The following is a 25,159-nucleotide window of genomic DNA, read 5'->3' as shown; positions in this document are numbered from 1 at the left end:
TCTCATTATTAACAGAACGGCTCAGTTTAAATAATAAATGCTCCAGTAATTAACATAAACATAAGCGTGTAATTACGGAGAGGACTGGGGTGTTTTATTTATGTTTATTTAAGTTTGTGTTGTGGAACGGCATGAGCGCTTCGGATGTTGGATGTACTCACCCGCTCACCCTTCTCCCCTTTGACCTTTAGAGAGAATGAGTCATAATGCCCCGGGCCTTGATTGAGTCGCTGTGTCAACAGAAAAATATTTGAAAAAGAAACACGGTCACAGATTAGGGTCCAGTTCTCACTATTACCTAACTATTAACTACAACTTTTGCCTCAATAAACTCCTAATTACTGCTTATTAATAGTTAGTAAGGTAGCTGTTAAGTTTAGGTATTGGGTAGGATTAAGGGATGTAGAATATGGTCATGCAGAAATTGAATACCGGTAAGTCATTAATATGTGATTTATAAGTACTAATAAACAGCTAATATCCTAGTAATATGCATGCTAGTGTTACCAGAAACACACTTAAAATATATATATATACTGCAAGACACTGAATTTGTATATTTTCTGAAGAAATTGTGTTTGCAAAACCAGTGTTGTTATCATTAACTAAAACTAAGACTATTCTTATTAATTGAAATAGCTGAAATAAAACAAAATATAAATATTAGATGAAAAAGTTTAAGCTCTAAACTTGCATTTAAGCCTAAGTCAAAAGGGCCCACTGTAAGTCTCTGTGATACTTTGGTCCCTAAAAATGACTCTTTCAATGTAAGTCTATGGGAATTGTTAGTCCAATTTATCATATGTCAGGCAAATATCGCTAGTCTTATTGCTAAGAAAAGTTACAGCACACATCTACTCAATAAGATAAATTAGTTAAATACTTATTATATAGTTATCATTCTTGGTGTGAACAGGGTTGAGGGTTTGTTCAAACCCCTATTTCTAAGTATGAGCAATAACAATACTGATGTTACCTTTGTAAAGCCCTCTAACAAAGTGAGAAAGACTGTCTGTCAGAGTTCAAACAGAATTAGGAAGTGAGCTATTGAGATTAGAGAGAAAGAAAGAAGGAAAGAGAAGTCTGAAACAGTCGAACATACCAAGCCGCCATGACCAAATCCATCGCCCTGCAGCAGAGAAATGAGATATTATCATGTCATCAGTTATAATTCTATGATCGGATCGCACACAATAACATGGTAGCCGCTTACCTTCTCTCCTTTCTGACCCTGTGAACAACAACAAACTGGGAATGAGGTTTCATATGAGACATGGTGTGACAGCTGTAATGAGGATGTAGAGAAAGCGTTTACCTTGCAGCTAAGAGGACAGCTGGGCCCTTCTGGTTTAGCGAGAGCTTCTGGGTCATCTGTAGGTGTGTCCAGTTGAGCAGACTATGACAAAGATATACACAATTTTATCTTGTGCAGTATGTATTGTGAAAATATTACCCATAATTCCACTCTGATCAGCACGACCAACCTCGTCGTGTTGTTTGAACTCTGATAGTAAGGCCTCGCTACAGATGCTGCTGATAAACTCTCTCTCGATGGACGGAAGATCGTCAAAGTCACTGGCGAAGAAGATGTTCTTGTAAGTGGTGGGGGAGGCGATTTTACTCAGCTCCTCAATATCTGCGTGAGCGATGCCGATGGCCAAAACACTGACACCTAAAACACAAGTATCCCAAAAACTGAAGTTCGAAAACTGGAAACTGAAACTATAAGTGTCATAAAGTATAAAGTAGTAAATAATACTCATGCTACCATTCAAAAGTTTAGGATCAGTGCGTTTTTTTTTAAAGAGATTAATACTTTTATTAAGCAAGGACACATTACACTGATCAGCATTAATCCAGCAGCCATATCACCCTGTAGCCCAAGACTGGTTGCCCACTGAAGCTAAGCAGGGCTGAGCCTGGTTAGTACATGGATGGGAGACCTCCTGGGAAAAACCAGGTTGCTGCTGGAAGAGGTATTAGTGAGGCCAGCAGGGGGCGCTCACCCTGTGGTCTGTGTGGGTCCTAACACCCCAGTGTAGTGACGGGGACACTATACTGCCAAAAGAGCACCGTCCTTCGGATGAGACGTTAAACCGAGGTCCTGACTCTCTGTGGTCATTAAAAATCCCAGGATGTCCTTCGAAAAAGAGTAGGGGTGTAACCCCGGCATCCTGGCCAAATTTGCCCCATGGCCTCCTAATCATCCCCATATACTGATTGGCTTCATCACTGTCTCCTCTCCACCAGTAAGCTGGTGTGTGGTGAGCGTTCTGGCGCAACATGGCTGCCGTTGCATCATCCAAGTGGATGCTGCACATTGGTGGTGGTTGAGGAGATTCCCCCCTTCTATGTAAAGCGCTTTGAGGTCTCAGAAAAGCGCTATATAAATGTAACAAATTAATTATTATCAAAAGTGACAATGAAAATCTTTTTTTTTTTTATCTATACAAAAATACAACAAAATATCTACTTCAAATAAATGCTCTTTTGAACTTCATCAAAGAATCCTGAAAAAAAAGTATCATGGTTTTTCAAAGAAATATTATATATATAATATAACTGTTTTCAACAATGAGACTGAGAGTAATAAAAAAGGTTTCTTGAACACCAAATCATCATATTAGAATGATTTCTGAAGGATCATGAAACACTGAAGACTGGAGTAATGATGCTGAAAATACAGCTTTGTTGTCACAGGAATAAATTACATTCAAAAATAGATTAAAATAGAAAACAGTTGTTTTAAATGGTAATTATATTTTACAATATTACTGTTCACTGTATTTTTGATCAAATAAATGCAGCCTTGGTCAGCAAAAGAGAATTCTTTCGAAAAACAAAAATGTTACTGACCCCAACATTTTTAACAATAGTGTATATTTAATCATTTATGAATGTTTGGCTATGCAGTTTATATTACTCACCCAGAGCATGCGCTATTCTGGACGGTGGCTCAACATCATCCTGAGCTCTTCCATCTGTCAGCAACACTAAAACGTGAGGGACTTCCTGTCTCATACCAAGAGACTCCTGAAACATCTCCCTAAGGACATAGCTGATCCCACGACCTACACACACACATTCACAATCATCAAATTTTAGATCAGATTGCACCCTAATATGTGTCATCAACAATTTTTGATCTTTAAATGTGCACATAAACCTGTTTTTGTGTTCCCTCCTCCATAGCGGACATCTCGGAGTGCTCTCAAAACGGAGCTACGGTCTTTGTGAGAGTTAAAGTTGAACTCGATCCTGGGCTGATCACTGTAGTGAACTACTGCTATCTAAGGCAAGTTAATGAGATGGTTCACTCCACACTTAAAGCATTAGATGTTTGATCAGAGCAAATGATTGAGACTATTGATTCAGTGACTGGGACACAGAATGATACCGAATGAGGTGTAAAGTTCTAAATTTAATATAAGCATGTCCTACCTGTGTTCCTTTAGGTCCTATAGTGGGGAAGTAGGTGACGGTTCTGAACAGGAAATCCTTCAGTTTGCCAAAGTTATTATTACCAATGCTCCAGGATTCATCGACCAGAAACACAATATCTGCTTTCACCCTGCCACACACTAACAGACAGATGCACACAATTTATTCACACACTGTTTAGAGTGCGTAGACAGTGTAGTAAAAGCTTTTGGAGATTCAGTTAAAAGGATTGTTCACCCAAAAAAGAATTATGTCATAATTTCCTCACTCTCATGTTCCAAACCTGTAGGACTTTCTTTCTTCTGTGTTTTTGTCCATACAATGGAAGTCAATGGCCAAAACGGTCATTCTTCGAACATTTTTCAAAATATCTTATTCATACAGGTACAAAATGAGGATGAGTAAAGGATGACAGAGTTTTTTTGTGTGTGTGTGTGTGTGTGTGTGTGTGTGTGTGTGTGTGTGTGTGTGTGTGTGTGTGTGTGTGTGTGTGTGTGTGTGTGTGTGTGTGAGTGAACCGGCCCTTTAAACTTTTAATGACTGAAACATCAAATAATACGTTTTTTTTGTTTTTTTGTTTGTTTTTTGAGTAATTCATGAGAAATTGCACTTCTTATAAGCTTCAAATCATGGGAAAACATTGATTAATAGTCTATTTGTGTGGTATATTTCAGCAAACTGAGCAGTATATCTAAAGCTGTCTGTTAGAAAGGGTTCTTGTTTAAAATTTCACATGCAAAAGGGACATTTACAAGTCTAAAAAGGAAAAGCAAAAAAAAGCCTGTTTTTTCTAAGGGTCACTGAGAGGGTGGGGAAATGTCATTAATAACTAAACAATGATTGCTTTGGGTGCATAAAAAAATAAATAATTCTGGAGCAAAAGATAGAAAATTATTAGAAAAATTTATGATTTGCCCCCTTTAAAACATAACTTCAGCAGAATTTTTTACATTTTAAGTGCAAAATATTGATTTAAACCTGATTGAGACAACATTTAATTTGAATGACCTGGTCCAGGTGGGGGCGTCTCGACAGAGAGGGTGGTTTGGTCATTTACTGTGGTAATTCTGGTCAGTGCTGAGGCCATTTGGCCGATTGTGATCTGAGGCCTCACAGCGAGTCTCTGAGTTGTAGTGGGTGTGCTGGGGGCTTTGACCACTGGGGTGCGAGTGTTTCTGGTTGTGGTGTGGAGGTGCAAGTCGTTGTTCTTGGTGTTATCGGAGACAGAGGCCGGCGTGGAGCTCTGGACAGGAATGAGGTAAGGAGCTCCCACTGTAAGATAAGCATAAAACAAGTCCTGAGCTCAAATAAACCAGTTTACTTTTAGTATATACTACCATTCAAAAGCTTGCAGTCGGTAAGATTTTTGGTTTCACTTTATTTTGATGGTCCCTTTAACAAATTCTGTTGAATACAAGTAATGTTGCACTAACAGTACACGTCAACTAACTCTCATTAGTAGAGTATCAGTAGACTGGTAGGGTTAAAATCAGTTGACATGTGGTAGTAAAGAGTTACCAGATTTGTAAATGTTTTTAAAAGAAGTCTCATAGAGGCTGATATTATTTGATCAAAAATACAGTAAAACATTCATATTATTATCATTTAAACTGTTTTCTATTTTGCATAATTTAAAACGTAATTTATTTCTGTGATGGCAAAGCTGAATTTTCAGCAGTCATTACTTCAGTGTCGCATTATCCTTCAGAAATCATTCTAATATGCTGATTTGGTGCTCAAAAAACATTTCTTATTATTATCAATGTTGAAAACAGTTGTGCTGATAAATATTTTTGTGGAAATCATGATTTGTTTATAGAAATAGAAAGTTCAGAAGAACTAATAATAACTAATAACTAATAAATAATTTGCTGTATTATAATGTATTTACTGTCACATTTGATTAACAAATTAAATTACTAATTTAAAAAAACGTACTGACCTCAAACTTTCGAACGGTACTGTGTTTTAAAAATACATACACTTTCCTAAATAATGAGTCGTGATACTACATAATGACATGAACAGAGAACATAATTTAAACCAGATGTGTCAAACACATCGACCGTGCCTTACGATATAAGTGATTAGCATTTAATAATGTAAAATGCTGATGATGTTTGCAGAGATAATGCCTTACAGATCCTTTTAGTGATGGTTGTGACTGGACCCTCCACTTCCCCATAAAGAGGTCTGATGGAAAAGATGTAGGTTCTGCCGTACTGGAGATCTCGGATCTTATAGGAGGTGAAGCCAGAGCTCAGCAGATCAGAGGAGAAGTCCACCTCTACACAGAACATAAAGAGAGGCATTTGCATTAGGACTGAATAATGTCACCATCAAAGTGACTAAACAGGAGTAGGAAACTAAAAAACTGGAACATCTGAGAGAGGCTATTGTCTGCAAAATGATCAAATAAATGACTCAAAATACTTGAGGTACGTCATAAATCTTTTATACCAGTTTAAACACTTCAAGAATGTTCAAGAAAACATAAAAATTTAAGCATTCTCAGGATCACGGTCTTGTAAGAGTCAAAAACTTAAGAATGAAAGCCACCTTTAAACCCCTCACAACCTTCATGTTCAAGCAAAGGACACCCTCATTAGAAGGCTTCGTTGACGTCATCAACAGGAATGAATCACAGATCTCATCATGACATTATCTACGCTGTCTATTCTCTTCTTTTTTTATGTCTCATATCGGACAAAATGGCTTTTGAGGGAGGAACTCTTATTACAAGAGCTTATCTGAAATTAGTTTTGCCCTGCCATTTAGCAACACTCATTAACAAATAAACGGTCATTCTCCTTGTTCTAAAACAACTGAGCAGTGTTAGAGCCTAGAGCCAGGTTTCAGCTAGGTTAATCACCTCTATATATTATATAATAAAATATATGATATTTAAATAATCTATAATTTTATTATATTTTATAAAATAAATTGTCATCCGATTATTAGCCAATGTGCACAGTTTTTAACATGGATTTTTATTTATTTAAATACCAATATTCAGTAGGCCTATGCCATATATACTAGCTATACAACTATATATTTTAGTAGACACATGTCATGTGTTTGCATGTTCATAAGCTATCCTTTATTTCTACAGAATTATTTCTGTGCGCACATTTAGGATTTTTTTGTATGCAGTCTGGAAGCTTCTGTTTCTGACCTGATATGTGTCTCCAGGACAGCTGGTATCCAGACGCTCCAGTCACTCTGGTCCAGTTCAGTACAGTGCTGTTGTCGGTGGTGTTCAGAGCGCTAAATCCAGTCACTTTGGGCAGATCCACTGTGACACAACAGCAATTCTTCTTCAAAATACTTACATTTGCATGCTTACTGTTGTACATTTACATGAAAACAAGCAGACTCACGGGTGCGGGCGGTCACCATTACTGGGCTTCCCTCTTTGCTTTTGACCACTGCAGAAACCTGGATTTTGTAGGCAGAACTTGCAGGCAGATCAGTGATGGTGAAGGACGTGGCAGAAGAAGATACAACCTCACTCTTCTTCTCTCCACCTAAGAGAAAATACACAGAACAGTGAAGATGATGGATGGATTATAATGAAATGCAATGATAATGGAGTGTAATGAGGACTGCCGGTGCCCACCATTAAAGGGGCTCCAGGTGATTTTGTACCCAGTGACCCCTGGAGTTTTCTTCCAGGCCAGTTTAAAAGAGCTGGCGCCAATGTCCACAACTTTTACCTCCCGAACTGTCTCAATCAGCTCAGAGTCAGTTAAAGAAGCTGCAAAACAATATGGCACAACTATTAGTGACACCAGGTTTGATAAAAGTCAATGAAATATATTTATTATTTAAAAATGATTCAATTATAATTCATTCACATGTGAAATTCATTCAAATATATTCATTTTCTATTTAATATTTTTAAGATATTAAATCTAGAAGCCCCTTGAAGGATTATAGTCCAATATGTAAGACACATTTAAGTCAAAACAGTTCAAATAAATACTTATACATTTTTTTTATTTGTTTTTGCGTTGTTTTAAGTGTACTGTAGCCGTTTTACTGTGAACTGTGAAGATGTGATGATAACAGTGAGGCTGACAGCAGTGAAACACACATACACACGCGCACACGCACACACACACACGCAAACACGCACACACACACACACACACACACACACACACACACACACACACACACACACACACACACACACACACACACACACACACACACACACACACACACATACAGAGCTTCAGTGAAAATACTGCTCTATAAATAGCTGTTGTCCTAAAGATGGGGGCTCAAACACAGGAGCTGTCAATCAATCTCCTGATATCCCACAATCCCACTGGAACAATGGGCGGAACATCTCCATATCCCCGAACCCTGACTGTCTGAAGTGTTTAATTAACTGAGCAGAGTTTTCTTCTCATGGCTCTGATAAATGACTGTCAACCAGTTGTCATTGAAAGCAGACACAGAGCCAAACTGAGCAGTCAAACCAAACCAAATAGATCAAGAACTGTTGGATCAAGAACAGCTTTCCTACAGTGTAAGAGGAACATCAAAAATACTGTGGAAGACTTAGCATAACACAGGCAATAATAAAAGGAGGAATATATGTTTCAAATCCTAAGAATACCGGTATGACGACCTTGTAACTGTGAAAAGGGTTGAGAAAGAAAAGATAAGAGTATCTTAAAAGAATATTCCAGTTCTAAGTGCTAAATTACCACATAAAATCAAAGTTACGGTGAGGTTTACAATGGCAGTGAATGGGGCCAATTTTTGGAGGATTTAAAAGCAGGAATGTGAAGGTTATATTTTACATTTAGATTTAATTTACGATTTAGGACTTATGGAGTTAACATTGTAATGGCAACAAAGATGTAAAATCAGATATCACTTTATTAATAAAAGGTTAGTAATTTACTTTTCACACATATTGTTTAGTCTAATGTCTATATTATTAAAACAATATTTTAACATTTTACAAATTTACCCCATAGTAAATGCTTCACTGTGACCTAAATGTTTGCTTTTTTAAAATATATATATATATTTTTTTTTTTTGCTACAAATTTTTGTGGTAATCACAAACTTAACTTGTACCGAACTCAGGATATTCCTTTAAATGAGTGTTTGGGTGTCTTGAGACAGAAGGACACCGTTAAAAAATCCCAAAAAAGGTTGAATCAAATACTGAGGTTATTCTTCCATGACAAAAAATATATTTTTGAGTTCATAAAACATCATTTATTGTTGTAAGTACCTGTTTGCTGTGAGAGGGTGATTTCTGGCCCTTCTGTGTTGCTGTAGAGCGCGTGAATGCTGACAGAATAAAGAGTGTGTGGCTGAAGACCAGTCATGCTGTGCTGTAAAACACTGCGGTCAAGATAACGACTCTGAGGACGCACAAATTCTGGGAGCAAAAGCACACACACATGCACAACACAAATCAAAATAAGGAATTATAATTGTATGTGCCTTATTGAAACAGACTGGACACATTTGCCAGTGATTTTGATTTTGTACTGTAGGTGAACAGTTTTTACCCGAACTCCAGGTGAGTTTGTACTCTGTGGCCCCTACAATAGGACTCCATTCCACATCGATGGACGAGCTGGTGTATGAGGTTACTTTAAAATTTGACACGTATCCGAGGGGTGCTGGGGAGCAGAACGCATCACATAAGACTCGACCAATAAGCAGCTGAAGTCACTGCTGACTGTCAGAATGTGTTTATCAAGAAAACAGGAGAAAGTTTCAGGTCACTCACAGGTTCTGAATGTAGCGGTGATGCCCGGGCCAACCACAGAACCAAAGAGCACGTAAAGAGAGAGCACATACTCCGTGTCATGGACCAGATTCTTCAAAACATACTCAGTAGTGCTGCCGTTCAGAGCCAGCTGTCTGGGCCGATCTCTGCCTGTGAACTCTTCACATAAACACACATAAATACACATATATAGATGGATAAAAGAGGTATGTACAGAATCAAAAATATACACGTAAAATATATATGTAAAATATGTTTATGTACTTGCATATTATACAGTATATACATTTTCTGGTGATACAGAAATAAAAAATCTTAATAATAATAATAATAATAACAATAATAATAATAATAGTATTTTAATACTAACCAAATATACATACAACACACATAAAATAATGCATTCATATAAATGGATGAGTATATATACATATTAGTGCTGTCAAAACGATTAATCGCACGCACCTAACATACAAATATACTGTGTATATATATATATATACACGCACACGCACACACACACATAATATATATAAATATAATATATAGATATAGAGAGATATATATATACGCACACGCACACACACACATAATATATATAAATATAATATATAGATATAGAGAGATATATATATACGCACACGCACACACACACACATAATATATATAAATATAATATATAGATATAGAGAGATATATATATTCACACACATATATTATGTAAACAAAATTTTATGTTAGATGCGATTGGTCGTAATTAAGCGATTTGACAGCACTAATATATATACATATATATATATATATATATAAATATATATATTCTTTTTTTAAAATACTAAACATCGAACACCTAATTTAGCCTCTCTCGCCCTTCGTTCCTCTCCCTTTTCTCCATAAACTCATCCTCAGACTCATCTATATGTATGTGTCAGAGCGTGTGGTATGAGTCACAGAGCACTTCTTCCTCAGAATGTTCTTCCAGGTCGCTCTTTAAAAGCAGGGGCCTGCAGCCCGTCACAGTGACAGAAAGGTGTCACTTTCAAAGACTCTTCTTTTGGAGGTGCTCAGAGGTGACATCAATTCATTTCTTCCACACAGAGCCCCGAACACACACACACACACACAAATTCTCCTAAACACGTAGATAAAGTTGACGGCATGAGTCATGAGGCGGCACAGCGACACCTCATGTTGTCACCAACCTGTCGCTTCCATGAAAAAGAGACTATAAATCAGAGAAAGAGAGAGAGAGAGAGAGAGAGAGAGAGAGAGAAGGGAGAGGAGAGGAGAGGAGAGGAGATGAAAGAAAAGTAGTGACAAAAAAAGAGAAACAGACTACAAAGTGAAATTGGAAAGTGGAGAATGGCCAAGTTCAGGACAATGAGATCCTGGGAGAACAGCACTTTTTGAGGTACCTGCAGTAGGACCCCAGGCCAGTCTGTAGCCTGTGGCTCCAGGTACGGCGTTCCACGAGATAACAGCGCTGCTAGTGCTCACCGCAGATGCTCTCAGGGTCTGTACTGCACTGCTTTCCACTGAGACACACAGAGAGAGAGAGAGAGAGAGAGAGCATCATAATCTTCCTCAATGGTATCCCAGCTAACAGGGAACATTCTTGGAACTTTGGCTAACATTCTAACAAGTTTCTCTCAAAGTTATGAACAGACATTCTTCCAGTAATGTTCTCAAAATTAGCACAAAAACATTATTACTCATGGGACATTTTATTTCTGAAACATTTTAGTTGGACGGTTTTTTCTAACGGTTTTTAAATGTTACCAGTTTCATAACGTTCAGAGAACATTCAAAAGTAACATTCCCCAAATGTTTGCAAAACGATAAATCGGAATGTTTCCTTAATGTTCACATGACCAAAATCAAGCTTTTAATGTTGTTTTATATATCTCTATGTGGTGTTTTTAATATGCTTTAAGACAAACCATGTGCAAATTCATAAGTCAACACCATTGCTGAGTATTTTCTCCTTAAAACTGCAGTGAAAAAAAAAGTCTCAAAAACAAGGTTTAAAATCGCTGGTGTTTCTTACGTCACCAACTACCTTGTAACCAATCCCGTCAACGTGCGGGCTTTAGCATATCATTAAATAAAGCGAAGCAGGGAAGTCTCAAGTGAAGCCAGGTTATCCTGGTACATTTTTCTGTTGACATGAAAAATCTGGCACATTTAGCAATATAGCGGGTGAATTATGTATATGATGCATAGGCCTATTACGATGTTATGATGAACTAAATGCTTTTCTCCACTGACATTCTAAGCTTTTCTAAGGATACTGATTTTAGGAGGCAGCTGTGTGACAAAAACATGATTTTTGTAGCATTAGCAACACATTATTAGCTGTTTGATAACTTAGTCAAGCAAAAGGTTAATCATATTAATTACCGTTATGTGTCCGACGTTGTAGCAAGCGATACATAAAATGCATTATCATTCTGATACATGGACTTATAGCTGAACCTGTATGAGTGAGTGGAGGAGGGGCTCATTTGCATATTCATGTCTACGCTTATACTAAAAGAAGCAAGGCTGTAGTTACATTCAAGCTGTCTACAAGAAAAAACTTTAAAATATGCCATTTTAGTGATCAAAGATGAGTTTTAGAGGATACAATCGTTGACTACAGGAGGACTTTAAAAATATATATATGTTAAAACGTTTAGAGAATATTTATAAAAAATATTTTCATAACTTAATGGGAACATTAGCAAAACTAAAAATAGTTTTGCTAGTTAGGATGATTTATTATCAGCATTGTATCTTCTTGCTTTATGTAGCATTTCTTTCTGTTTTTAAGTACAATAACATCTTAAAACCTGTTTCATTCTGTTGACTCCGTCTATCTGTCTTTCAAAGCAAGTATGCGTCCTGTGTGAACGGCCCCTTAAAGTGCACGTGCAGCACTCACATGTCTTGGCTTTGGTAGAGGTTACAGGCCCTTCAATGTCCACAAAGATGGGGTTGATAGTGATGGTGTACTCAGTGCCAGCATGCAGGCCCTGCACCATGTAGAAATTAAAGTTGTCTCCTAGGTTCACATTTTCTATGTGTCCCTCTGCGGAAATAGGCAAGCAGAGATTTGCATTTATATTTATGTTTTTAAACAGGCTTTTATTATCAAAGCAGCTCAGTACTTGTTACCTGATGATGACCAGGTGAGTCTGTACCCTGTGGCACCCCTGACAGACGACCAGCGGGCCTGAACTGTGTCTGTAGTAGCGTTCTGCACCAGCAGTTGATCAACTGGGACCAGTTTCACTGCAACATACAGAGAATGAGAAGTGCACAGCGTTTTGAGTGGGATGATAATGCATGACAAGAATCATAAAGTATTTGCTGCAGGATTTTTCATGAAGAAATGTGTTCAACTGCCATCTAGTGGTTAAACCAGCAACATACACAATTTCATATAAAATTGTCACTTTAATTATTATTCATAGTCCTATAATAATAAAGTATATATATATATACACTATATTTTACAGAGTCTACATATAGCCTATATATAGGAGGACTGAAATAGAGGAAATGTTTATGCTTACCATAATACCATGTTTTTTTGGACATCATACCAACATAATGACACACTATCATTTTGGAAGGGCAGACTTATGCATGAGGAGTGAGATGAAAATTTGAGGGGAAAAAGAAAGAGGAAATAGACTAACAAGTTTTCCCGGTGATAGATACAGGCTCACTGGTGCCCTCTGGGTAGATGGCGTAGATGTTGACCTTGTAATCTTTATCCTCTTCTAAGGTGTCAATCACGTGAGAGGAGACGTCGCCCATCAGCATCTGCTCATAAATAAGCCCGGGTCTGTCCGCTGGGGAGGAAAAGATATATGAGAATAAATGTAGGAATATTTCAAAACAACATCTGTAAAGTTTCTCAGTCTGTGAAAGCCTGCTGGTTACCCACTTCTTGGAACATAGATTTTATATCCATCCACTTTTCCAAGCGGAGGCGTCCATCCCAGGCGTAAAAAGAAAAGTCCTTCTTCAATCACACGGAAGTTCGCAACCGGTGGCACAACAGCTGAAACGAAAGCGTACGTATGCATGCTGGGATACTGCATTCAGACGATGGGAAAGTTTGCGTACAAATAAATAAGAAAGATCATTCCTTTCTAAATAGATATGCATGCCCTTTTAAAGTACATTTATCATGTTAAGAGACATTTTTGGTGTACACTCTCAGAAAAAAAAGGTTAAGTGAGGTTCTATATCAGTAGAAATGTCTTAAATTGCAAAATAATTGCAAAATACTTTGTCTAATGGGTTATAAAAAAAATTCTAGTGATTAATTAACTAAATTCATGAAAAATGGCACAAAAAAAAGTTCAATGTATGAAGCACTTAGGAAACTTTATAAATAAAGTTGCTTGCTTGCTTGCACTTGAAGGAACCCTTGGTGAACGTGATTTCACCAAGTGCAACATATTTCTGGATTAACATCTATGTTGATCCTGGAACAACATTCCAATCAACCAATCAGATTTGAGGAACAAGTTTACAGTGTGTGTCAAGTTTAGGCTTACAACCAGGGTTAGGTGCTTCTACATCAGTGTTATTCATACATCAGATTTTAGGGATAACTTATGGGTAGGACAACATTTTCAGACAGGAATGTTGTTCCAGGATCATCAAAATATGTCTTGGCACAGTGACCCAGGATCATTTAAGGATATATATAGAACCTTTTCTTCTAAGAGTGTATACAGTTTGACACGCACTGGTTTCTGTGATAATAGTGGCAGATTCTCCGATGCGTCCGGGGTAGATGGCGTATACAGTGAGAGAGTACTCAGTCTTAGGACTCAACCCGGTTACTGGAGTACTACTAATATCTCCCTTCAGATCAATCTGAGATAGAGAAAAAGAAGAGAATATATTCTGAACAAACCATACGCACAAACACTTGCAAATACATAATCAACAAAAGTTGTCCATGTGCAGCCTTCCATCTGCTGTGCTGCATGGGGTGAGCATATGGACAGGTGAGCGTGTCTCACCTGTCTCTGCTGTGCTGGGAGCAGATGGCCCTTTGGAGACACGGGGGTGATGAGCAGCCTGTAGCCGGTAACATCTCCTGTGGCCTGACTCCAGGTCAGCTGCAGAGAGCTGTAACTCAGCTCACTCACTTGCAGATCTTTAGGTCCTACTATCCTCTCCACCACTACAGCACACAGGACAAACATGATAGAATTAGCTCTTTGCTAAGCCTAGCCTTCCTAATGTTGCTGACCAGTTCTACATAGCAACTGAACTTTTGCTCTTTACTAATACGAAAGATCTGTCTGTTTGTGTAGATATGGAAAGTCTTCATAAATACTGTAATTTATTTCACTTAATAATAGTGACACACAATAGAGGATCGGGTGTGTTTTTAAAAAAAATGTAAGATCTTTATTTTGAGGTAGATATCTTTATGATAAATCTTGAGAGGTTCAATCTATCGATCAAGCTATCATTCCCAAACAAACACATGTGAAATCATTAAGAAGTCCTGTGTTAGTGCTATGACATTAACAAAAATGTTGTTACTAAAATTAATGTTTATTTATATTTACATTTAGGTCATAAATAAGAGCAATAGCAGCTAAACGATATCACAGTATCATAATGAAAGTGTTCAACTGTTTCATTAATGTTGTCACGTTTAATCACTATTAAAAGAAAGGGGTTAAAAAGACAATTAATATATAGTTATATTATCGATTTAACTGCACTGACACTATTGGATGAGAACACAATTTGAAAGGAATTGAGCTGGATAACGATACTAACATTGCAGACACTTTTAATTAACTGAAATGAATCAACATTGAACTGACTTGATCTGAATAATGACACTATTGCCTTTTGTAGAGCTGTCTAAAACTGAACTGAACTCCATAATTATCATTTGTGAAATTAATTGTAATTTGGCCCTTTTTTGTGTAATTTTGCTCTTTTTTCCCCAAAATAAATAAATATATCACAGGCCAAGTAAAATGAAAACCTAAATAATTAATGAGTTTTTAAATGAAAGACTTCATGTAAATCTCCCATGTTTTATATATAAATGTATAATATATAAAGCTTGTCAACACAAGCAACAGTAACCAAGGAGGCCAAAGTTTAACAAGTGCCACTATGTTTAGACAAGCTTGAAATGCAATAAATACAAAAAAAATATAAGCCTCAAGTTCCATTAGCAAAACTCATGGTCATTTTACCAGGTGGCTTTTGTTTAACAGGTCGGGGAGGTTCTGAAGCAGTGAAGCAGATGCGGCGGGAGAGTTTGGGCAGCAGGTGCTCGAGGAAGGAGAAATCTGGGCTGAGAATTAGATGTTCCTCATGGGGTTCTGTAACGATCTTCTTCAGCTCAGACTGATCGGCGTTCCTCACTCCTGAAGAACACACAACACACATCGCCCAGGCACAGATTAGCTTCAACACAGAGCTACTTCATTTCTTACAGATAATGGGATCAGAGCATGTTGCAGGCCAAACGCGAACCTTCATCACCCATATGATCACCAAGGCTATTCACTTGTCACTATACCACAGCTCCAAAGTGACTTTATTTAAAAACAATTATAGCATGGAGGCCTGTAAGGTGCAGTCAATTCTTAACAGGTGTGTCGTGTGTGTGTGTACATGAGTGACCCTCATATGTCTCAGACTCGTCTGCAGTGTTATCAGCTGTAGAGTGATGATGGGAGAACGTCACGCCATGTCGCCTTGCTGTACATGTGTCAAACGGCCTGATCTCTCTGGGAAAACTGATTAGAAAGGCAGGACACGGTGTGTGTGTGTGTGTGTGTTGAAGGGGAGCAAGGAGGAATGAGCTTGATGAAAAATTACAGCAATTAGTTGGCCACCGGGTAATGAGCCATAATTATTTCAGCACTCTGGGCGTCAAAACAGAAAGAGCGTCAGAAAGTCAAGGAAACAAGGCCGACACACACAAACATACACGTTTTATGTCTTGGCACGTTCACCAATACTACCATTCAGTGTAAATCACTCCACTACAGTTACTCTGAGTCACACGTCAAAACATAAAGGAGTGCGCACACACACAAGCACGCACACAAGCACACACACACACACACACACACTTTTGGCATGAATAGCACCAAGTCTGAAAACTCACCCACAGCAAACAGTGAAATTCCACTGTCTGTAACAGCTTTAGCTGGACCATCCACTGGATCATCCGATTGGCCATTAGTGATCAGAACAGCAATCTGTTGCCAAAAAAAACCCAAAACATAATGTGACGCTTTATATCCCAACATGCAAAAGGGTGAATCTCACAAAACCTGAAGAACACTAAAAAATTTGCTTAATTGTAATTAAAATGGTGCCACAATGCAAAAAAATGTGGAAAACAGTTTTCCTTTCTTCCATGTAATTTTTAGGGTGAAATACATGTCTATTGTGAGACTTTTTCTAACATCAGAAATATAAAGCCAGTCACCGCACAAAGTAATAAAACTGGGTCATACTTGTAGATCCCCCTTAGACATGCCACAGGCATTAAATTTCAAAGATGTACAAAAATATATGAAAGAGTAAATCTCACAAAGACTATCGAAAAAGGTCCTGCTTATATTTAACCACATAGAAAAAAGATAGCACTTTATTTTACAGTATGTGCATTTACAATGTACTTACATGAGAAAGTACTGAGTAATATAAGGTAACTATATGGACTTGAGGTTGAGGTTAGGTTTAGTGTTAGTAACTAGTTATTTTGGTAAATACATAAGACTTAGATGTAAAACAGGACTGTAAAATAAAGTGCGACCAGGAAAGAAAATAAGGCCTACATTTAATTAGGACCATTTTAATTATTATTATTTTGCATTGTGACATTTTTTAGGACAATTAAGCAGTTAACACTCCAATTTTCATTACTGTAATGAGTCATCATGTACTTTTTCTATTCCCATTATTTTGAACAAGAATTCTCATTACCATAATGCCGCATTACAGAAAAACAATAATGTTTTTTTATTTAAATCATCATAAAGGTTATGTATACTTTACAATCTTCCACATTACAATAATAAGAAACAAAAATGAGAACTGTCTTAACAGCTTTCATGAAATCCATCCAAAAGTGTGAATTTGTATTAAAGGACTCAATCTGCCATTAAGAGTATCGCGCTGATACTGATGCCCTTGAAAGCACACAGCATGAATTATCATCTCATTGCATACATAATTCCCCAACCGCAGCAGATCCAAACTTGCAAAGTCGCTTACACTGACTCACAAATGAGCATTCTGAAAGAGAAACATCTCCTGGGTCACCTAAAGTTCACCGCATTGGCCGAGCTGAGTCTGGGTTCATCTTTATGCACCTTACACTAGTATACCAGTATGTGGTAACACTTTATTTTAAGGTCTCATTGTTACAGTGTAATTATATAAGTACTGAGTAATAATAAGCAACTACATGTACTTACTATAGAGTTAGGGTAGGATTAGTGTTTGGTTGAGGGTTAGTTGCATGTAATTATGTAGTACATGTAACATATGTAACAAGGACACTGTAAAATGTAGTGTTACCCAGTATGTTAAAGAGAGTTTTAAAAAGGGGTAAATCTCTGCAGTTCATTATAAATGCCTGCTCGTTTCCTCACACCAGGTGCTCCACAGCAAGACCAGCAGTTATGTGCAGTTTGGAATCCTAATCAAGCCCTAAATTAGGATGGGTGGGACACTGCGGAGCAGAGTGTGTGCACTGCAGCGCAGGACGTGATGTCCTGACAGAATCAATGAAGTGACTGCAGGTGCAGCTCTTTGAGATATAATTAGAAGGTTGTTCTGTGTGTATGTGACAGGATGTTTCATTTGGAAATTTAGCATTTCAGTACATTTCAGATATGATTACGGTTCAGTATTCTGTATTTAGACTGTGTCCTAACCAAATGAGGTGCCATAAAATGCCAAACAATGCAAGTTGTGCGTAGGAACGTGACATTGTCGTTTGATTGGTTTACATTTATGTGCCTTCATGCTGGGTAGCTACACCCTTAAAAATAAATGTGCTTTATTGGAATCTATAGATCCATGAAGAAAAAGTCGGGATTAAATGGAAGTTGCGATTGTCTTTTCTTCCCTATTTTGATGTAGCCTATCATGTTGTGAAACAGCTTCTCAAACAAGAAAACATTTAGAGCTTGACTTCATTTTTTCCAGATGGCTCGGTGTGCTTTTGAATTGCTTTAGCGGGACTTTGATGTCATACAGTGAGAAATCATGATGTGCAAGGATAGATCATTTATAATAAATACTGCAATATACCATAAAAAAGAAGAATTGTCCATTTTGATTTCATGGTGACTTTAACATCCATGGAACCTTTCCATTGCACAAAAGGTTCTTTATAGTAGAAAAAGGTTCTTTAGATTTAAAAAATATATATTTTAATAACTGTTGAGTGAAAGGTGTTTTGGGGAACCAAAAATGGTTCTTCTATGGCATCATCCCTGCAAAAATAATAAAAAAATTTGGATCCTTTATTTTTGAGAGTGTAGACTTTGAAATGTCATTGGTCCATAATCCTGATCCTCCTAACTGTACAATAAACATCAAATATATTTTGATTGGCTGTGATTGTATCATACCATGCAGCAGTTTCGAATCTTTAATTGTGAACTTGAGAGGCCCTAACATTTTGCGTAAATATGCAAGACAGCATAAAAGCCATTTTAAAATCTCCATTGTGGCTCCAACGTGGCTTTGGTTGTGTGTTAACTTGTCTTTTGTATATATATATGTAGCGCTTTAGATGCAGCTTCTGTGCCACCTTTGCAGTGTAAAGTTGGTCTTTTTTATCTCACAGATGGGTTAGGCAGGAAGAAGGTGTTTTGAAGTGATTGTGATTGAAGCGTCACACCTTTGGGGAGTTGTCTCTGATGATAGAAGGACTGAACACTGACTCTACGAGGAATTCCAATGCCAGGCCGGTGCGGCTGCTGCCTCCCTCATACGACAACTCCTCCACGGCTCTGAGCACTTCCTCCAGAGTCGAATAATCCGTCACAGCTATGCGCATCCTGAACAAGGACACATTCAAGCAGTTTATTCATGCTTACTAAGATACAAGGTCGAGCATATAGTATTCACACATGCAGCATACAATATGCATACGGACCTAGGCAAGTCTGAATAGACAGTCACTCCAAAGCGAACGCCTTCCTGTCCAACCACACTTCCCTGGAATGCTCGGATGATGTCCGCTATGAACTCTTTGATCTGCTGGAAGCTGGTCGGACCCACTGACCAGGAATCATCCACCAGGAACACAATGTCAGCAGGCATGGCTGTACGGCATACTGAAAAAGAACAAGGGAGATTGATTTTTGACAAATGTTCCTCTTTTACCATTGCTGAGACTGTTTTTATAAGTGAAAATGTTATAAAGATGGCTAAGAGTTCATATTAAGAACATTGGGCACAATTCAGAAGAATTGGACACACACAGAAAGCTGAATCGAATCGACAGCAAGATTTCAATTCATAGAAGATCACAAACACAACAGGTATTTTATTAGTCCAACAAAAAGCTTTGTCTTTTGCAAGTCTGATGTTCTTTGGCTTTGCTTTGAATTTAAGGTAAATTGGAGCAATCTGGAAAATGAAGTGTTCTTCCTCCATATGGCTAAAATGAAAGTTAAATTGATAAGTATAATTAAATAATATTTAAAGCAAACAGTATTCGATTCTATCAACATAATAATTTCTCTGAATTGAACTGCAGTTTTACTAAATTTCAGTTTTGCATCACATTTTAATAAAACTTCATGAACTGACTTAGCATTCTCAGCTCAGTTTTGAACCATAATAATTGAAGGGTCCAACCTCACTCTTGTCAAGGCTTTCTTGTTCACACCCAGCCACAAAGTGTGCATTCACCATGAGATGGCAGTGTAGTCTCAGGAAAAAACAAACAGATTTCAGAGTATTTAATTTATGCCTAGTGATTTGCACTTTAGAAACCACATTAAACAGGAACAGCAACTACAGACACAGAATTAGACCTGATCAGAATATAATTAGCCCAAAGTCCAGTCATCCAATGCTTGTGTTATGGTTTGATATGACCTACATTTTCAGGATGTTTTCTGAGCTTCTTTTCTAGTAGTGTGCATCCTGAAAATAGATCCAAATAATGATTTATTTCTGTCTTTGATCAGTGCAAATGTGACCTTGCTTGTGAGGTGATTGCACAATCATTGTGACACTTGTCACGGCTGGCACAAAGTGGACTGCAGATGTCAAGTCTGACAACTCTCTAAAGATGAGGCTAATCAGTACTAGATTAGACTTAATAGTAACGGACAATGTACATCCAGATCTCAGAGATCAGAGAAGATAGTTTTACAACAAAAACCGAAGGAGGCAAGTACATCCCAGGCTTTTCAAAGGCTCTAACTAGCACACATAAGACTGCCCTGAAAATGTTCTTCCCCCTAAACAACCACAAGATGACAGACACTATTATAAAATCAAAACACAATAGAGCTCTGGAAACAATAGTATATGCATTAAACGCCATGGCGTTATTGATCATCTGGCAGGAACTACATAAAAAGTCGCATTTCCAGAAAAGTTGCTGCACAGAGTTGGGAAAATCTGTGCCACCCACATCAAAAGGGAACAAACACTGCAGGCTGTAGTGATTTATCACTCACATTCAGCATTCTATGCGAGAAAAATGCTTTCGTGCAATAGGGAAGTTCATCAAAAGTAAACTTTAGCGGTCCAGTCAGTGGTGATGGTCCAGAGGCATTCAACCAGTGGAAGAGACGAGGACAGACGGACTGGAAAAATGTGAATTTGGCTGATGTTCTCTCAGCCCAGACATCTCAATTCAGGTGAAAACTTTCAGTATACGGCACATCCTGATTTTGCCAAGTTAGACATATTTTGTTGACCCTGGAAACACATTCCTGTCTGAAAATTTTGTCTTGCCTTTCCCCACCCCTAAACCGAACCCTACTCATAAGTTATCCCTAAAATCAGAGGGAAATGATAGGTGAATAACACTCATGTAGAATCACCTAATCCTGGTTGAAAGCCTTAACTTGACATAAACTGTAAACTTCTGATTGATTGATTGGAATGTTGTTCCAGGATCAACAAAGATGTTAATCCAGAAACATGTTGCATTTGGGGTTCTGCCGTGTATACGCCATTCAACGTTTTATATAATACAATCAATTATTAAACCATGAACCAAACCCTATCCCTTCATTCCTTCATTCCTTCCTTCATTCATTTGTTTGTTTGTTCATTGATTAATTCAGTGATTGATTCAGAGTTCACTCCATCATTATAATTTTTTCCCTGCTGCCCCTCACTATCTCAAATCCATTTGCATTCACAGTAATACCTCAAAAGAGCCACAACACAGCACTGCCACATGTCAGAAGAGACTCTTCATCGCATACAGCGCTTAAACAGATCTCTCCAGTCTTACTTTCTAGATACATCTCTAGATACATCTCAGCTGCAGCTTGCAGACTGTGCAGTTGTGTGCAAAGAGGATTACACTAAAATCATCTGCTGCTAGATTAAAAATCATCAGCCTGTGAAGACGATGTAGTTTAACACGATACAGCATAAAAGAGCTGCATTCAGTGCTGAGTCATAGTCAGGAAATAAGGTTATTAAGTAAACATTTGTTTACTTTCAAAGCAACTGTAACAGACTGACAGGCTATTAACATGACAACAATGCCCTGAAGGCAATGAGAAGTGACTACCTTTGTATTTACAGATATAAGGGTTGATTACTGGGTATGTTGCTTTTGCTTTTACATTTAACAGGGTTTCGACATAAAGCAGGAAGAGATGGTGAAAGAGTACAAGGACGTGACCTCAGAAAGCACATTCTTTCCATTTCATAGTCAAGTGTCTGTCACTGCAAACAGCCATTTTGAAGAGGTGTGGAAAATTACAGTGTTTCAGGGCATTAGTGCCTCAGTCAGTAATTGGTCCTGACAGACTCCTCTAAAACCATCCTGCGTGAATGCAATATGTTTCACATTCTTGCTCTTTCTCGTTCTCTCACACACACAGCTCAAGGTGAAACAGAAACACACACACTGATTTTTTTTGTAGACAGTTCTGAGCTGATGGAAATCAGAGAGGGGTACAGTGATTTATCTTAAAAAGGCTCAAACCAGAGGGATCAAGCTGCAGGAGATCTGCATATGTGCCGCAGCAGAACCTGCTGACTCAGCAGGACACGTGTGGAAAAAACTCCACCTGTACAGCGTCTTCAGGTGAACTGATACACATGGTGATGATTAAAAGTAAACTTTCCTGAAACACTATTGCAGAAAGAATCTCATACAACTGGAAATTTGTAAGGATTTGAACTGTGGGCTCATCAAGGACATTTATATTTTTTGGACAGAACAGTGAAAGGAACCTATCAGCCAGATAGATGCATGTACAATTAGTACAGTATCTCTTTAAAATCTTGATTATTTGTCCTAACAATAAGATAAGTAAAAAGAAAAAAGAGAAAATTTAATTACATATAAATAAATAAATTAGGCGAAAAAGCACCAACACTGAAGTAAGTGATTAATTATTCAACCAATAAAATAATAATACTAATCAAATTAAATAAGTGCTACACTAAAATAGTGCACTAAAAAAGGCAAAAAGCACCAACATTGAACATTTATTTTTCAACTGATAAAATAACAAAATAAAATAAAATAGGCAAAAAGCACCAACAGTTAACTGATTAATTGTTCAACTAATAAATTAAAAAAGAAAAATAAATATGATTATTTAAAACTGAGTATTAATTAATTAACTAATAACAATAAATTAATTAACTGTGTTAACTTTCTCGATTTAATAACATAACAGATAGTTATGCATCAACATTTGCAACTTATTAACTAGCATCTATACAGTGGGGAGAACAAGTATTTGATACACTGCCGATTTTGCAGGTTTTCATACTTACAAAGAATGTAGAAGTCTGTAATTTTTATCATAGGTACACTTCAACTGTGAGAGACGGAATCTAAAACAAAAATCCAGAAAATCACATTGCATGATTTTTAAATAATTAATTTGCATTTTATTGCATGACATAAGTATTTGATCACCTACCAACCAGTAAGAATTCCGGCTCTCACAGACCTGTTAGTTTTTCTTTAAGAAGCCCTCCTTTTCTCCACTCATTACCTGTATTAACTGCACCTGTTTGAACTCGTTACCTGTATAAAAGACCTGTCCACACACTCAATCAAACAGACTCCAACCTCTCCACATCTGGGATAAAATTGTAGACCTGCACAAGGCTGGGATGGGCTACAGGACAATAGGCAAGCAGCTTGGTGAGAAGGCAATAACTGTTGGCGCAATTATTAGAAAATGGAAGAAGTTCAAGATGACGGTCAATCTCCCTCGGTCTGGGGCACCATGCAAGATCTCACCTCGTGGGGCATCAATGATCATGAGGAAGGTGAGGGAGGACCTGGTCAATGACCTGAAGAGAGCTGGGACCACAGTCTCAAAGAAAACCATTAGTAATACTACGCCGTCATGGATTAAAATCCTTCAGCGCACGCAAGGTCCCCCTGCTCAAGCCAGCGCATGTCCAGGCCCGTCTGAAGTTTGCCAATGACCATCTGGATGATCCAGAGGAGGAATGGGAGAAGGTCATGTGGTCTGATGAGACAAAAATAGAGCTTTTTGGTCTAAACTCCACTTGCCGTGTTTGGAGGAAGAAGAAGGATGAGTACAACCCCAAGAACACCATCCCAACCGCGAAGCACGGAGGTGGAAACATCATTCTTTGGGGATGCTTTTCTGCAAAGGGGACAGGACGACTGCACCGTATTGAGGGGAGGATGGATAGGGTCATGTATCGCGAGATCTTGGCCAACAACCTCCTTCCCTCAGTAAGAGCATTGAAGATGGGTCGTGGCTGGGTCTTCCAGCATGACAACGACCCGAAACACACAGCCAGGGCAACTAAGGAGTGGCTCCGTAAGAAGCATCTCAAGGTCCTGGAGTGGCCTAGCCAGTCTCCAGACCTGAACCCAATAGAAAATCTTTGGAGGGAGCTGAAAGTCCGTATTGCCCAGCGACAGCCCCGAAACCTGAAGGATCTGGACCTGAAGGATCCCTGCTGCAGTGTGTGCAAACCTGGTCAGGAACTACAGGAAACGTATAATCTCTGTAATTGCAAACAAAGGTTTCTGTACCAAATATTAAGTTCTGCTTTTCTGATGTATCAACTACTTATGTCAGGCAATAAAATGCAAATTAATAACTTAAAAATCATACAATGTGATATTCTGGATTTTTGTATTAGATTCCGTCACTCACAGTTGAAGAGTACCTATGATAAAAATGACAGACTTCTACATGCTTTGTAAGTGGGAAAACCTGCAAAGTCGGCAGTGTATCAAATACTTGTTCTCCCCACTGTACATATCAACTTATATATTGTTTTAAAAATATCTGATATGAAATTGTAGAGTGCGAAAGTAAAAGAAATCGCAATGTATGCAAAAAACTTTTTTTTTAATGCTAGTCAAATCATGAAGTGAATTAAAAACATTGAAAGTCTAATGTTTCTTTCATTCTTTTGGAAGTTTTCTTTCTTTTTGTCCTGCCTGGAAGGACACCTGGAACACACCTGCCTAGAAGTTTCTAGTATGCCTAGTAAGACCTTGATTAGCTGTTTCAGATGTTTAATTTGGGTTGGGGCCAAACTTTGCAGGACAGTGGCCCTCCAGGAGCAGGAACGGACACCCCTGACCTAATTCAAATCGTTCACATCCAAACGCAAAGGGTTGGATGTCATTCTTGCATATTCTGAAAGTCACTCAATTTTAGTTACTCACCTAAATTTAGTTTTTTTTTTTTTTTTTTACTTGAGCATTTACTGCTTGGC

At 37.9% G+C, this 25,159-nt stretch overlaps 1 protein-coding gene across 1 annotated transcript in view; it reads right to left on the bottom strand.

Moving 5' to 3' along the window:
* The window catches only part of col7a1l (collagen type VII alpha 1-like), a 69,087-nt gene that overhangs the window by 36,057 nt on the left and 7,871 nt on the right, over positions 1-25,159 (bottom strand). Inside the window, exons 3-29 of the mRNA XM_082166888.1 lie at positions 19,380-19,560; positions 19,122-19,281; positions 16,365-16,458; positions 15,442-15,615; positions 14,236-14,399; positions 13,957-14,086; positions 13,143-13,259; positions 12,892-13,047; positions 12,365-12,481; positions 12,132-12,278; positions 10,624-10,743; positions 9,209-9,367; positions 8,985-9,098; positions 8,702-8,851; positions 7,061-7,198; positions 6,822-6,968; positions 6,617-6,736; positions 5,582-5,728; positions 4,450-4,713; positions 3,442-3,581; positions 3,167-3,290; positions 2,928-3,071; positions 1,485-1,672; positions 1,316-1,396; positions 1,214-1,231; positions 1,103-1,129; positions 162-230 (exon numbers count right to left, since the gene is read on the bottom strand). Of these exons, the coding sequence (XP_082023014.1) occupies positions 162-230; positions 1,103-1,129; positions 1,214-1,231; positions 1,316-1,396; positions 1,485-1,672; positions 2,928-3,071; positions 3,167-3,290; positions 3,442-3,581; positions 4,450-4,713; positions 5,582-5,728; positions 6,617-6,736; positions 6,822-6,968; positions 7,061-7,198; positions 8,702-8,851; positions 8,985-9,098; positions 9,209-9,367; positions 10,624-10,743; positions 12,132-12,278; positions 12,365-12,481; positions 12,892-13,047; positions 13,143-13,259; positions 13,957-14,086; positions 14,236-14,399; positions 15,442-15,615; positions 16,365-16,458; positions 19,122-19,281; positions 19,380-19,560 (3,590 nt within the window). The remainder of the gene's footprint in view (positions 1-161; positions 231-1,102; positions 1,130-1,213; positions 1,232-1,315; positions 1,397-1,484; positions 1,673-2,927; positions 3,072-3,166; positions 3,291-3,441; positions 3,582-4,449; positions 4,714-5,581; positions 5,729-6,616; positions 6,737-6,821; positions 6,969-7,060; positions 7,199-8,701; positions 8,852-8,984; positions 9,099-9,208; positions 9,368-10,623; positions 10,744-12,131; positions 12,279-12,364; positions 12,482-12,891; positions 13,048-13,142; positions 13,260-13,956; positions 14,087-14,235; positions 14,400-15,441; positions 15,616-16,364; positions 16,459-19,121; positions 19,282-19,379; positions 19,561-25,159) is intronic.

Source organism: Leuciscus leuciscus (genome assembly GCF_965113295.1).
Source record: "Leuciscus leuciscus genome assembly, chromosome: 4".
NCBI classification, from domain to species: Eukaryota; Metazoa; Chordata; class Actinopteri; order Cypriniformes; family Leuciscidae; genus Leuciscus; species Leuciscus leuciscus.
This window is presented reverse-complemented; position numbering and strand designations above follow the sequence as displayed.